This window comes from Eleginops maclovinus, chromosome 2, assembly GCF_036324505.1.
Source record: "Eleginops maclovinus isolate JMC-PN-2008 ecotype Puerto Natales chromosome 2, JC_Emac_rtc_rv5, whole genome shotgun sequence".
Classification (NCBI taxonomy): Eukaryota; Metazoa; Chordata; class Actinopteri; order Perciformes; family Eleginopidae; genus Eleginops; species Eleginops maclovinus.
Genome location: NC_086350.1, coordinates 21,065,526 through 21,082,056, shown reverse-complemented (window position 1 = coordinate 21,082,056; position 16,531 = coordinate 21,065,526). Strand labels below are relative to the sequence as shown.

At 38.4% G+C, this 16,531-nt stretch overlaps 1 protein-coding gene across 1 annotated transcript; it reads left to right on the top strand.

The window, feature by feature from the left end:
• Positions 1–472: 472 nt before the first annotated feature.
• ferry3 (FERRY endosomal RAB5 effector complex subunit 3) lies at positions 473–15,744 on the top strand. Its single transcript, XM_063902176.1, has 14 exons — positions 473–708; positions 1,298–1,488; positions 2,429–2,574; positions 4,023–4,204; positions 4,986–5,085; positions 5,250–5,374; positions 7,440–7,546; positions 7,724–7,921; positions 8,984–9,112; positions 9,302–9,370; positions 9,513–9,715; positions 12,472–12,529; positions 13,084–13,151; positions 14,323–15,744. The coding sequence occupies exons 2-14, from the start codon at positions 1,308–1,310 to the stop codon at positions 14,413–14,415; spliced, it is 1,659 nt and encodes a 552-aa protein (XP_063758246.1). The 5' UTR covers positions 473–708; positions 1,298–1,307; the 3' UTR covers positions 14,416–15,744.
• The last annotated feature ends 787 nt before the right edge of the window (positions 15,745–16,531 follow it).

The following is a 16,531-nucleotide window of genomic DNA, read 5'->3' as shown; positions in this document are numbered from 1 at the left end:
GTATTATGATATTTACATAATATATATATATATTTATATATATATATATATATATTTTTTGTTCTAATGAATACAACAAAAAAGAATATATAAATACATAAAAAAAGGAAAATCAAAAGAAGCCTTATAGAATCTAACGTCATTGATTCAAATAAGCTGATTGGGCAAACATGGATTCAGTGAAATTAATTATTTTTAAACTACTTCAGTTGAAGTCTTGTCTATGGCTATGTGAAACAAAATGACAGTACTAATAAGATGATCAGGATTTTACGAATTATTTGTTATTATTTGAGATTGTAATAATAATGTTCATATACTTCCACAGTATCTCTTTTTCTTCGACCAAGACAATACTGTCAGTTTCATGTTTTTCCAGCAGGGGGAAGCAACGTCAAAGGAGAAACACTGTGGTAAATTAAGTTTAAGGATCATCAGATTCGTGGCTCTATAAAGCTGCTTTGTACGTGAAAGAAAACAACCTCATCAAACATTTTATTGGCCAAATGACTAAGCTTTCTATTACAAACAATAGTGGTGCTGATATATAATAAATAAAAACATAGACAACTGAGACCATGCGGCTGATGTCACGAAAGTGCTCTTTCTGTCACACCGCTGCCGTTACACCAGAGCTGTCAGCTGACTAAACCAAACAGGAGAGCCTCCGTCTCTGCAGTAGGAAACATCATATTCATTCATTCCCAGGTAAATATCCCTAATATAAGATGTACATTTTCACCAAAACAAAGCAAACAGCACTGCTCAGCTAGACATGTCCGCGAAAAACTGCCTCTTTTATAGCTTCGTACCTAAAAGCTAGCTACACTGCTAGCTAGCATAGAGCTACACTAACAACAACAAGGTAGCTGTCAATAATTATGCATTAAACACATTGCTTTTAAAAACTTTAAAGCACTTGTCCTTTGCCACTTACAGTCAAACAAGGTATTCATAAATGTCATAAAATGTTCATTCCTAAACATACAGGGGCATTCTCATTCAAGAAATTAAAGAAAACTTAGTGAATATTTACAAACTTGATGACTATTAAATAAACATGTGTCCAGTCCTATTCCACGTAGATATATATTGAAAAGATGGATCCAGGTAGATGTCAACGATCATCGCATTAAGGTTCAGAAAATATATGGGGGTGCAGAATAAACTTGCTCATGCCAGCCCAGCTTGGTGCTCATTGTGAAAGACAATATTAATTGTCATTGTCTTCCTTCTCCCTCCCTTTTCAACTTCCTTCTCTTCCTGCTTCTTCCTGTTCCTCAAAATGGACCCACAGCTGTGCAACCATGAAGAAGAACAAAGGCAAAGCCAACACTACTAGTGAGAAGGAGTTTGTGTTTGAGTTCAGGGCAGGGAAACACAATTGTGTTCTCAAAGTGCCTCTGCAGTTTCCTGTTCAAGAGAACATCAGTGACCTCCATGGACGCCTGATGCTGCTACATAAAATACCCTGCTACATAGAAAAAGGTGAGATTGATGCTCTTGGTTATAGAAATTTTGACAGAGGACTTTTGTATTTGCGTTTTTATGCTGATCACAGGTGTAGTTGATATTAACAGGGATTTGCAGATTCCCTTACTGCAACCATCACCCCAATCTAAATAATAGCCATATAATATAGGGGTACCATGTGTTGGCAATCTTTTGGATAAGAAGTGGCATTTTTTAAAAGTTCTTCTTAATCAGTGAGCCATAAAATCGCTGTGGATAACATTGATTACTGTTATGATACCAGATAAAAATATTTTTTAATTTATCTATAATTGTATTCTATCCATGTAAGCCACATGAAAAGCAACATAAGAAACTTTTAAACACATCTCCTAATAACTATATATGAGAATACTTTCTGAGTTCAAATCATTAGCCCCACCAACCTTTTCACTAATCTTGTTTATCAGCAATGCACAAAAATCAATCAACCTATCGAAAACAACAGGATTCACAACTGCCAATGACTGTCATCATATGGCATGCGGTACTTCAACACATCCCACAAATGTTCTTAACATATTAATTATTTTTGTGTGATAGGTTAAGCTGCCATTAATAAAACCAGGGTTGCCTCAGGTGGCAAAATGTGTCACAATAAACCCCTTTCAACTTCTTGGTGTAAACATTTCAATGCTGTATATTAAACATATGTATGTTTTTAATTTCATATCCTTTATTTATTAAACAGCTCCAGCCTCCCCAAGTCTGGCCACCAAAATATACACTTTTGAAAAAGTAACATCAGATTTGGTTTCTGAAATGAATGTATTCAAATAATATCCCTGGGGAAAGACTTGGTACTGTCAGCATGCATTTTTTTAGTTTGAAATGGAATGGATCTAGCCAATGATCATGCAGCATGCTACTTGTCTTAGACAGACATTTTTCAATTTTGCTGCATCTCTTCCTGCAGATCTAAAAACCTCCCTTTCCAGCTTCGTTGAGAAAGAGACCATCCTGGATTATGACAGAGAGGCAGAGCTGGCGCTGCAGAGACTCACAACAGGAGACGTGGACATAAACCAGCTTACCAACGCATGGACCAGGTCTTATGTGGAGGTGTGCATAAAAAAAAAATAAACATCTGTTTTTTATACCATTAGCAATTATATCAGTTTGAATGTATGTACAGTAATCATGGGCAGCTATTGACACATGTACTGTCTTGATAACTTTTAGGATTTATTTTACATTTGCGGCCATGTTGCCTGTTGTTAAAGATGTCTTTTTTTCAGAGGTATTTGTGTGTATTGACTCTGGCTTTACACAATGTTGTTGCTGTTGTACACTAAAAAATATCAAATTGTATCAGTATTTGAGAATAAGGCCATAAACACAATTCATGAGATAGATCACCCTCATAGAGCCCGTGTGACTCCACAATTACCTATACATGTTTCAGTCTATTTCAAAAACATCATATAACACAGATACCATAACTTGAGTCACTCCATGTGGTATCTTAACCTGACTATACTTACCCTCCTGGACGATCATTTCAGTTTGTGATGACAGGAAATGCTTAAAAAACTCAGGGAAGATATTTTCTAAGAAATACATGTGTGTCTATTAATAATATGGACAGCATGTTTTATTCTTGGTGGTAATTTCAGATGCTGCTGGACATGGACATATCCTGATCGAATATCCACTACTCTACGTTTCTGATGTATTGCAGCGATGTTTAGGAAGTGTCCTCGAATGCTCCTGCTTTAGAGACGCTTCATTAATGCAATTTAAAAGAAATAATAAGGTTCGTCTGCAAATTGATTATTCATGGGTTCTTCCCAGAGATCCATTATGTGGCGGCGCCTTGCACATATTTAAGAGTAGGGTCATCACTTTTAAATTATGGATCAAAACAAAATAGTCTTCTGACTACACAAGTGAATTTCTAATTAATATAACGTTTTTTTTGTTCACACCTAAGAGAGTGATCGTCTCTTATTTTATATTTTCGAAAGGGCAATCATTTCTTGTGTTGACCCTTCAAAGTTCAGGACTCTGAACTCTGCTGTCACTCGACCAGGCTTTTATATAAAGTCAAAGCTGCCTCAGCACGTGTTGTGAAATCCCCCCCTGATCTAATGCACTCAGATATTTAGGCCTGGCTACGCGTTTTCTTTTCACTGCAGTCACACAGAAATACACATGGAAGCTTTCCAGTGTCCGCCGTGTTTGTGGGCTTAGGATTCCTGAGGCTGTATAAATAGAGGAGTTTCACATTCTAATACCGTTCTGCTTTACTAATTATGGGTGGGGTGTTTATTGAGCAGATCCAAACATTTACCATGTGATGCCCTTCGTTTGTAACTTCTGTGGCCACATAGGATGTAGTTTTTGTTGCTTTTTATCCTAAAAAATGAAACTATTGCTGGCCACACCGGTGCAGCATGTCATTACCCCTAATGACAATTTCAATTAAATTGAGTTTTAATTTAATTCATTCAGTTGATTTTTCAGTTTTAACATTTACTGTTTCTGTTGTTTTTCTTTGATGCTTCCAGACTACGCTGGAACATGCTCGTCCCGAGGAGCCCAGCTGGGATGAGGACTTTGCCGATGTTTACCACGAGCTGATCCACTCCCCGGCCTCAGATACCCTCCTCAACCTGGAGCACAACTACTTTGTTAGCATCTCCGAGCTCATCAGTGAGAGAGACATGGAGCTTAAGAAGCTCCAAGAGAGGTTGGTATTAGAGAATTATATAATTATGGGACCTTTGAATATAGTTGGTAGCACCAGATTTTGTCATGAGCAGGGGTGTCCAAGCTACGCACCGAGGGCCTACTGCGGTCCGTTGTCCATTTCGAATTGGCCCTCTGCAAATTCTAAAAGTGTAATTGAAATGGCCCTTACAAGAAACTTGTGCTTTTCTTATATTCTAATTCTTAAATATATATAAAAATATATGACACAGTATACATGTGTTAATAAGCCCACTTAAAAAAAAAAAATCAGTCAATTTAAGTTGAGAATTGATTCTAAAAAATATTAGTTGATCATTAAAATGCCCAATAACTTATTTGCATAACAAGTTTGAAATATACCCTTCATATTGCCCCTTATTATAAGCAATCTGAGGCTGCTGTTTTAGGAGTGAGCTGCCAACACTTTTTATAAAAAAATAAATGAAACCATAGGGAGAGCTGTGATGAAGGCAGTTTTCTTTCTTAAAGCATATTCTAGTATCAAGCATAAACTACCTATATTAGATTGATTTTGCTTACTTATAATTTAACTTATGAGGCAGTATACCTCACCTCTAGTGAGGGCCCAAGCACTTCATATGTTTTTTTTTTTATGTTACCCTCAGCGAAAAACAGTTTGAACACCCCTGGTATAGAGGCTTCATAGCAAATGGGGTGAATATACAGTATATATATTTGTAAGGCACTGTAGATAAAGATTTTGATTCTGAATTCCTTATTATTCTATTGAAATCTGTGAATATGTTTGTGTGTGGCAGGCAAGCATCTGAAATGGACAAAGTGATGCACGAGCTGGGGAATACATTGAGTGACCATGATGTAAACGCAGTGGCCTCTCAACATTTTGATGCACAACAGGTAAAAAAAAGCAGGTGCACCTCGATCTCACAACAAAAGTGTCATTTCATTACACTTTTGTGTAATTTCATTACACTTTTCCATTTTTTCCATTTTCCAATTCACATTCACCCGAGCCTGTTGGGTCAAAAACATGAAGTTCAGTGTTCGACTTCTTTGATCAGGTCCTGGAGAACAAGTGGGCCAGTGAGCTGAAGCAGGTGACAGGCATTCAGAAGCACGAGTATCAGCAGTGGGTCATCAGCCTGCACCAGGATATGCAGAAATCCAACAACAGCAGCCAGATCACGTGAGTTATAAGTGTTTGTGTAAACACAGACCGTCTTTTAACAGGATCATGGTTAGTGTATGCACATCGACTTTACACCCGTCTGCAGCTTAACAGGCTCTTTCAGTTCTTCTTTCAAATCTCGGGGTAGAGCAGTAGTTTATCCAAGATAATTACTCTTGAGTCAGGTGCTTAGTGCCTGACTTTGGTTAGTCAAAAAAATGAAAAGCTACTGTGGATAGAAGAATGAATGAATACAATGTTTGAAGTGCCATTGTCGAAATGCAGGCTCTTAACAGCACTAAGAGTGTGGGCTTTAAGTTCAGCTTAAAGGGACAGTTCGCCTCAAAATACACATTTTCCCTTACCTGTAGTGCCTTTTGTCAATCTACATTATTTTGTAGTGAGTTGGCCAGGGTTAGAGATATCTATCGTAGAGATCTCTTCCTTCTCTACACTTTAATGGAACTTGATGATGCTTTTATTCTGGTGCTCAAAGCGCCGAAACCACAAGTGAAAAAATCAACAGCAATGTTCGAAATCATGACACAGTTACTATTTTCTTCTTCTCATGAAGGCTTTTGCTTTTGACAGAGCAAGATGTAAATGCAATGGTTTCTTCCTAAGCTTTTATGTCAGCTCGCACAGGAGATTTAGTGATTCAACTTTGAAGTAATGTAAACTACTTGAAGTTATTATTTATCCTTGAAACTGAAATTGATTAAAAGAGGGATCTGAGTGACGATAAGAACATGTTAAACTATATGAAACTAACCAAATAAAATGCCTTAAATATCCCCTATGTGAATAGTGCTGGAAGATGACACTGTTTTTGCAAAAACCTAGCGATACCATACATACGCATCATGCCACAGAGGTTACCGGTACTATCAATATATGGCTATACTGTAAACTTTATCATATTGGTTTTTATCAGATTTTCAGGAATATAAAGAATACTCCTTCATAAAATCTGAGAAAATAGAATTTCTTTAGGCTGTAAAATAACATTTAGTTCAATTTTACATTTTAATCTATTCTCAAACTTGTAAGAATCTAAACGAACTAACACTTCTGCAGCAGATCTTAACCAACACACACTGTGCCTGCTGTGAAGTACGCATTTACATAGAAATTAAAGTGATTAGAAGAGGTCAAAAACTCATCTTAGTTTGACTGACACTCAGCTCTGCAGCACCAGTTTGACTGACATGGAGATAAGAGTTGGGGAAAATCTTAATAGTGGTTATCAGGAATGTGGTCCTGCAGAGTGCTGGTCATTCTCTCCTCTGCATTGGATAGTCCATCAAAACACAAATACCACCGGGACCCATAGGCTCAGAGCTCCTCAGAATAAGTGCTGAGTGTGCATTTATTTTGTCTCTTAATGATGAATATCATTATGTTATTATGCGGGGGTGCAGCCTAAAACTTTGACATCAGCACTTTGAACACTTCAACACTTTTAAGCTGAAAGCATAAAGTAATTGAGATTGGATTTTTATATTTTACATTTATTGTAAATAAAATGCTAGATCCTGAATAACCAAACGCTTGTCATAAAAATCAAAATGGTTGTTGAGCAGTAGCCGCAGAAAACGGCTGCTAAATGAGTGGGTTTTCTTAAAAAATTAATTAAAAAAGCCTTATCTCACAAGTAATGTCTTTGTCACAGATGAATAAAGTAGTGCTGCACCATTAATGCAGTTTTTAAATGAGAAAATCCACCTAATATAAAGTATTAAAATGTAAAACTGCCACACTGCCTTATCCAAGGGAATGTGCCACACATTAAGAAAACATTAACGTTAATGTTAAGTTAATAAGAAAACATTGTTTACATTTTTTACATTGTTTTTTCTGATACTTGATGTTTGTACCCATGACTACCCATGACTGACTGTGAACATTTTTCACAAAATTGTGAAGACCTAGTATGAAAATAACTTTAGAAAATGTAATATCTGTATTTTGATTTCACTTTTTTTTGTTGATTAAATACTTTCTTTTTTTCCCCTGAACAAACACCAGACCAGCTGTTTTTGATACATTTCTTGACTGATGTGTTTGCATGATTAATTCCCAGAGAGGAGATCAAGGTGCAGCCCAGCCAGCTGCTGGAGGTCGCAGACTCCGGGGCCCGGATGTTCGAGGAGCAGCCTCTGCTGGAGGAGAGCTTCACCATACACTTAGGTGCTGTTCTAGCGTAGTGTTTTTTGTGTCAGCTGAGATTTCAGTTACCACGTTCCTAAAACACGTAGCTCTCTTAGCATCATAGAATTGAACTACAGTTCACTGTTTAATGCTTTTCTGATTATTGTGCAACATGTGTCCTGTTAATTTATTATCTATATATGTTTTTTTGGTCAGGGGCCCAGCTGAAGACGATGCACAACCTGCGGCTGGTCCGGGCCGACGTGCTCGACTTCTGTAAGCACCGTCGGCACGGCAGCGGGGGAGCAAAGCTGAGGCGTCTGCAGACGGCCCTGTCGCTCTACTCCTCCTCCCTCTGTGGTCTGGTGTTGCTGGTGGACAACAGGGTTAACTCCTACAGCGGCATCAAGAGAGGTCAGGGGGATATGTTTTGTCTTCAGAGAGACTGTGATGTTATGTAGGATGATTGGAATTTGTCTCCTAGCAGTGTTGTATTTTTTCATCAGTGAATTCTATCATTATTTTGGTTCTACTCACAACTTACTGATTACTTCTCACTTTTACTGTGAGGATAACGCTATTCTTTCACCTCTACTTATTTATTTAAATAACAGACATTTTATTCTTTTAGAGGTGCATCATATGGTGCTCTGATTAGAATTTTCTGTGGCCTTCACTAATCACAAGAAGACGCATCGGCTGATCTGATTACAGGGACAAAAAGAAGCCCTTTCTCAGCGCTGGGCAACAACAGTTTTGTGTTTCTATGTTTGTATGTCTGCTAAACTTTCTTACTTTCCCAGGGCAGGAAAATTATTAAGGTTGGCAAGCATGGAATGCACATTTTCTTCAATTTGTTTAAATCAGTGATTATATATTATCATATATAATATGTCCTTAATACGGTTTTTAATGTATTATATTAGTGATGTCTTGCCAGATACATTCGTTGCTCTTGGAAAATATTGATCAGGCAGTGGACAGAACAATTCTACTACCCTCAGTCTATATCCATTTCCGAGTTTCATCATGAACCGTCGTTTTACGTCATAGTCAACTCAGCATGTCAGAGTGTGGGAGGATCTTCTCCCTTTCCAGTGCATTTCCCTGAGTCGGTACCATAGAAGGCCCAGGTTTAAGTGGCACATTGCTCTGACATTGAGCTCTACAGTGCCAGGGATTACTGTCGTTCTCAGCAAGTGTGCGTTCGCATGTGTCCAGCTGTGATTCTTTCAACGTTAACTAAACAGCTGGGGAAAAAGCAAGCAAATGAGAATGGCATTCTATTAATTGATGTGTCACCTGACTGGCTCTTCTGATTGGCCTTTATAGAGACCACTGATGAACTATTCAGAATGGATATCAGTCATTTTTTCGGAGCTCCCTTAGAGACATGATAACAAAGACGAGCCCTGGCTGTATTGCCTTTATTTGGTGCATCATTTCATCCCCGTCTTTCTTTGTCTTGAACTTCAGAATTTGCAACTGTGGCGAAGGAGTGTACAGACTTCCACTTTCCCTTTCTGGAGGCGCAACTGGACGAGGTGCAGCAGGTGCTGCTTTATGCCAGAGCCCAGCGGAGCAGCAAGCAGAAAGAACAGCCAGGTGAGATTCATGGCTGCTCTGTTACAAATTTAATACACACCAGACATTCAAAGATGATAAAGACAGGGAAAGGCAAGGCCGGTGAGACAGATGCTTTCTCAAAACTGGTTCTGGATCCTGTACTTCTATTCATCAATTGAATCTTTGCTCTACTGATTTTTGTTGTAATTTCAATGTTTATCCTTACAGAGATACCAAGGAATGGAGGGGACGATAAGAGCAAAAATGTTGAAAGAAATCCATCCAACATCTTACCAGGTAATCAATATCCATCGATTCCTTTTCAGAATAACAGAGCAAAGAATCACTGATACATTAATCCCGCATTATTTAGGAGAATATATTTTTTAACCACACTAGTTTTGTATGCTTTAATATTTTACACTCTACCTTCTTCAAGGTGAGTTTTACATCTCGCGGCACTCCAACCTGTCCGAGGTCCATGCTGTCTTCCACCTGTGTGTGGACGACAATGTGCGTTCAGGGAACATCACGGCGCGGGACCCGGCCATCATGGGGCTGAGGAACATCCTGAAGGTCTGCTGCACACACGACGTCACCACCGTCACCGTCCCTCTGCTGCTGGTCCACGACATGTCAGAGGTGAGAGCAGCTGAGAGCACCGTGAACCGTGTTGTAACACACATTCTCCAGCAGACTCCAAACACAGTAATTAGGGATTATAAAAAATGAAGTCATAAGATACCTCAAGGGAATAATAAAACCCAAATTGAAAACAATTCTTGATTGGGCCATATTATGCTCATTTTCAAGTTCATAATTGTATGTTGTGCCTCTAATGTGACATGTGTTCATGCTTTAATGTTCAAAAAACTCCTACTGCCTGTGCTGCAGCACCTCTTTTCACCCTCTGTCTGAAACCAGTCCAGTCTGCTCTGATTGGTTGGCTGGCCGACTGTATTGTACTTTCGATATGTCCCGTTCCTTAGCCTATCTTGTACAATGTATTGTAACGCTAGCCAATGGAAGTGCAAGTATAACCAAGTAAACAAAGGAATCTAATCAAGGCGTTTCAGGCAGAGGGGGGAATGTGTGTGAGAGCAACCCCATCTGGGGGGAACTCAGGGATTTTAGCCTTTGCAGACCATTTACATGCACAAAAATGTATTCAACACACTACAGGAAAGGGAAACCCCAAAAAGCATAATAGGGCTGATAGTGGCTTCTTTAACATGACATTGGGTGAGTCGGGGGATAGTGGCTATCACAGACAAACATTTCTCACTTTATAGTAATATGTTTTTTCATATGTGAATGAGACAGAAGGCTGAAAGGAGAGGTTGAGATTTATTTTGGTTCAAAATATTTAAATTATACCTTACTCTTGCAGGTTTCCCCGTAGTAGCCTACACTTTAACCATATTATCATACTTCTATCTGCTTTGATCTTGTTCTGCTATGTTTAACATAAGCAGCAGCGTTAGATATTTGTGGTTGGGAAGATGAGTTACACACATTTTTGTGGCTGTTACTGTTGGCAAAGTCCTCTTTTCTTCCTTTTCATCCTGTTTGTTAATGCGCTCGCTGCATCCTCAGCTGTGGTCCGGCTTGTCAGGGACTGGTGGTAAAAAGTTAACATTTCCCAGGTTTAAAAACTGGAGGGTTAAGCAGTGATGTCCAAACCAAGAAGACATTTGGTAAACACCTCTACACAATAAGTCAGATTTTTCTCTTATACTTCTCAATTGGAAGGGGAATGAAAATATGCTGGAAATCGATGGAATTTGACATTTTTGAAACATTTAAACATGATAATCTGAGAAGTTCTTTAGAGGGAAAGTAAACTCTCATTTAGAATCTGTGGTGCCATCATGCCACAACATGCCCAGTGCAATTTATCTTCTCATGTCTAATCAAGAGTCTTTGTTTGAATAACCAAAGCCTTCTAACTTTTGAAGCCTCAGGAACCAGATGAGCTATAATTGATAGCTTCTGGTTCTACTTTCCAAAACTTCTTCCTGTGTCATCTTATTTTTTATTCTGGTTTGCCATTTTGTGCAGATGTGTGCCTGTTTGGACAAATCAATTCAAAAGACAACAGAGCTGTGCCTCTTCGTCTTATATTTTTAGATGTTTTTCTCTTTCCCCTGAGCATTTTGTGAAAAAAGGAACGGAGAATTGCGTAATTATGCTGAAATACATGATTAAAAGTGTATAGAGAGGAAATTGAATATCATGCCAACCATATAAGATTTCCAGTTTCCAAACAGTGACTGTTACAAAATGTGTTTATGTGAATTTTTCTAGTTGAAAACAATACCTCTCCTTGCCTCAGTTGCTTGGCAAAGACTGAGACATCCTCAAGTGAGCAACAACATAACTTGTTCCTACCTCAGTTATAATAAGAAACAGACTATAAGACTTATAAGCACAAGTACAGTGCACTACAATAAGCAGTATTGTATTGCACTGTACAATTTGAATTCAATTTTACTGTCTTCTGAATGTATATAGTTGACTTATTTATGCTTTTTAACTATTGTTATAGTTATTGTGCATATAACAACGCCTTTAAATTGATTCATGAAACTTGACTCTATACTATACCATTGTTGGGATAGTATAGGGTCTTTTTTTAGCTCAGTTTATCTTGAGGGCAAAGTGGTAATTGGGTAACACAGTAAACACAGTTCTTAGCCTGGGCCTCGATGACACCCCTGCCATTGCCCAGTTTGTTGACTCAGAATTTGTGCAACACATTTGTAAGTGGGAGAAAGGCTTTGTGTGGCGTCAATTCAGCATTAATATCCTATTAAAGTGAGTACACCACTTTATGTATTGTAATAATCATGTTAGAAATGTTCAATGTTTTATTTTGAAAGTATGTTGAACATTTTACCTTCACTTCTTATTTTTCTGTCCAAAAATGCCTGTATTTTATTGTATGTCTTTGTTGCACACTCTTATTTTTTATGTTTAATTTATATATTTTTTTATATAAAAATATGAAAAAACCAACAATTTCCCCCCTGATAAATAATCTGTTGTGATTCTGATTTCTGACGCTGTGATCGGAGCATGCTGCAAAGATGACTTCCTGCTGAGGTCACTGTTTGCAGCCAGCAGCCTGGAAACAAGCGTGCAGAAGCTGTGCCTGCACTTAAACATGTTGAGTTTAAATAAAATCACCTGACAGCAGACTTTTGACCCAGTTAATATGTAATACAGTATATACACTGTTGCAATCCTGCGCTAGAATCTGTCTAGTTGGGTCAATCATGTAACACAATTTTAACTGTAAACATATTAATCTCCAATGTAATCAAGATAAATTCCTTAGCCTTTTATGATCTTGAACATTGTTTCTTTTTCTCCTTCCTATTTTCATATCCCTGCAGGAGATGACCATTCCGTGGTGTCTTAAGAGAGCAGAGCTGGTTTTCAAATGTGTCAAAGGTTAGTTATTTTTACTGAAGATTTATTTTAAATTCCAAGCTGACATCCGATAGCAGAGATCTGTGAAGCCTTTTGCTCTTCTTTTAAAACATCAGGTCTTGTTTTCATTCCCTCAAAGTCAAAGAGCAAGGGAGCTTTTTTTGAGCTGAAATTCATCTTTGAGGAAATGTACCAGTGTTCACTGACAGTATTGTTCATATACAGTATATATATATATATATATATATATATATATATATATGTATGAGTGCTGTATAAGGTTGAACTTTTGGAAAAAATTAAATAACCTAGGATGCAGTGCACAATAAGCCAAAAGGTTACAGCAAATACCAATTCTCATTTCACAAGTAATTGCATTCAAACTAGCAGCATGGATGAAAGACTATGCACCAGGCATATATTTTGCAGTACATTATAAGTAGGACATAGTCATTATTTCAAATAAACATGTATCATATTTCATACTGTTATTGTGAGATTGTGGCATAACCCAGCACTAGAATACACTTCAGATAGATTTATGTGAATGACTTTAAATCTGCTTTCATTTGCAGGCTTCATGATGGAAATGGCCTCATGGGATGGAGGAATATCACGCACCGTCCAGTTTCTAGTGCCCAAGTAAGAGCAGAACATGATATATGTCATTTTGGTTTGTCAGCTCTTAGCTAAGTAAAACAAACAATCATGCTTTGAGTAATGCTTTGTCAGCAGATCTCTGTTAATTCAACAGAAATGTATAATCAATGCCTCGCTTGTACACATAATCACAAAGGCACACCTTGGCTTGCAGTACGTAGCTTTGAATGCAGGCAGAGAAGACGGACTGTTTGAAAAGCACGCCATTAATCAGAGATTATGCAGCTTTAGGTTCTCTTGACCAGTGTGTACACTTCTGCCAGAAAAGAAAGCTTGGAGACTTATCCGTATAGTTGTGTGATAGGAAATGGTATTAGCGTGTAGCTTCCCAACACTGAGGCATAATGTGGGACTGCCTTGGATATCCAGCTCTAACTTTATGTAAAAGTAAATATACAAACATACAGCATCAGCTTTGAAGCTAGGCGTTCTGTCATATTTTCTAAGTAATTGTGACGCAGAGCTGGATGAAGCTAAGCTGTTATTTTTATTTGAGCTTATCTGGATGTTGTATGCCTATAGCTTTTGTGGTTCGCGGGAAGGCAGCACAGCTTAAAGCACTATCTCATGTTGACAGGTTAAGATGATAAAACCAGCAGCATCAAAGGACCCTGACTGTATTGGCTTCCTGTCAGCTACATGCTCAGACAACTTTCAAAATAGCACCTCTGAAACAGCATTGTTTTCTGTGCTTTAAAGAGATACGGCTGCTAAATATACGCCCTGTTTCTCTGTCTGGATGTGGATGAATGATGCGTGAATGCTTAAAGTATAATACTTAACATTCTTATATGACAGGTGGCGATGCTTAGGGACAAAGTCATGTTCCCCGCTTTAAATCACAGCTGCCCGAGCTTGCATCATTTCGCCGTATTGAGTACTTTCCCTCAGGGGGGAAAAGACCCTCTGATGTTGAACTGAAGGGCACTGAACTAAAGGGGCTGTTAACACTTGACTGTACACAAACAGTCCAGATGTATTTTTGTTGTCATGGGCACAATAGTTATTGTAGGCTGACCTGGATGTTAGCATCGCACTGACAAAAAGCAATGGGATTTTTCCATTGGATTATGGAATAATGCAGATAAATATTTTGCTTTTATATTGTCCCTTGTTGCTCGCTAACCCTGACTTTGTGTGTCTCTTTCTCACAGAGTATATCAGAGGAGATGTTCTACCAGTTAAGCAACATGCTGCCTCAGATCTTCCGCGTCTCCTCCACCCTGACCCTCACCTCAAAGCACTGAGAGATGGATAAAGATGGATCACATTGCATTCACGAGACATTCCAACTAACAGAGACGCATTTATAATAACAATTATACAACAATGTTTTTATCAGGAACTGTATATTAAAGAAGTGGAGGTTTGATGAAGTAGCACATTGGCCCTATTCATTAAAACGGGGCCAACATAATATGGTGGCATCAAAGCGCCTACAGTAGTGGTGTAAAAAAAGAAGGGATTTTAAGTCAGTCAGGACATTTCTATGCAGTTGTTGAGCCTTGTTATTTTGCACCATCTGAAGCTGTAGATGATTGTCACTGAGAGGACGGGATTCTGTGGCTCACCAGAGCAGCTGCTGCAATTATCATTTCAGGCCTCCGGGGTACGGTCATGGTGACAGAGTTTTATGACATCATGACATCAGCCACCAGTGCCTTGGGTATTCCAGTTTCCTTTAATGCTGCAATCTGTAACTTAATGCATGTTCGAGCTGCAGCACAACAAGGACCCAGCGTTGTGGGGGCTAAGTTGTGTTAACTCTGGTACCAACATAAAATGCCATCAAAGGAGCAGAAAAGTAAATGTGAATACACAGTATTGTTTACTACAGCGATGACGCTAGATGGAACGGGCAATAGCCATTAGACAGGTATGACTTAACTTTAATAGCAACACCACTAAATGTGACTTTTGTAATGTTCCGTCAAACGTTACAATACAGATGGATCTAATATAAGTATGTTGGTTACAAAAAAACATCACAGATCTCTGCTTTTATTTGTTTTTGTTTCCATAGACCGTGTTAGGTCCCCTGTCATCATCACATTTCATCTGTTTTTTGTTTATGAATTAGTTCTGATGTATGATCACAAGGAGACTTACCAATGAAAATGTAGCCTTATATTTAGGGGCTGATTTGACCAGAAAGAAGTGACTAAACTTGGCTGATTTAGTCCTAAAAATGAATGCTATTGCTGCTGAGTTGAGCAACACGCAGGTGTTTTTTTATACTGCATTGCAGTGAGTTGTAATGAGGATCACTCTTCACGTGTGTGTCCCTCCCCTCTACCTCTGTAACAGCAGATGGCACTGTTCTTAAAGACAAAGATGTGAAAAGGGTTGCTACACAGCATGTGTCCAAATTTAAAGCAGTATCTTTTGCCCGTTTAAATTAATCTCAAGAAATGTTCATAATTATTGTCAGCAAGAAGGCTCCTCTGGATTACCCATCCTCAGTGGTCTGCAGTTTTAAATGTTTGTCAAATGTGAACACTTACAATCAAATGTGTATTCTGGATATTTACTGCATATGTTTACATTTTTATGTTTGAATAAATTCATAACTGATATGTCAATTTCTTTCTAAAAAATCATCATAAGGTCATGACAAACTTTCATATTTTGGCTGACTTCCCCCTCTGCAGTGATACACTTCTAATGGAATTTGGTTCAGCATTTTATTTAGTGTTGATGGGTTATCCACAGGCACATAATCTCTCTGAAGTTAATAATCCACGTCATTCATTGGAATTACATTATTCCTTCATCTATTGGTGGCCTCTAAGCCATTTCAGACAGACTAATCAATTCAGCTTGTCAGAAAAGTTTGCCACAGCCACGTTCAGCGGTGGAATTAGGAAGATTAAAAGAGTTGAGAGTGAAGCAATCACAGCAAGTTGCCTTCCCTTTTTAAAGATAAAAACAAGAAGGCCAGCGCCCCTGAGAGAGTTATGAGATGTCATAGCATCATGTTGAAATCTGCAACTGTTTATATCATACTGCCATGCTGGGAACCCACAAAATTGTAAGAATATGTATTGCGGAGTGTTTGGCATTCTTGGGATTGGTCTCAGCGGCCTCCGGTGTTGGGTTTCCTTGGGAAGAGAGTGCAGTGTGCTGATTCAGCATGACGATCCACCTCTCCCTCCTCTCTCTTCTGTCACATGAGTGAAAATGATCAGAGCAACATTCACTAACTTGATATGACCAGTATGAATTCCTATAGAGGGTTTTCTTAAAGAACAGACAGTACAGACCCGACCCCCACTAGGGGTCGCCAAAGCTTCACATGAGGCCTTTTTAATTTTAAAGGACAGTTCACCCTCAAATGTTTTGCTGCTCTTACCTGTAGTGATC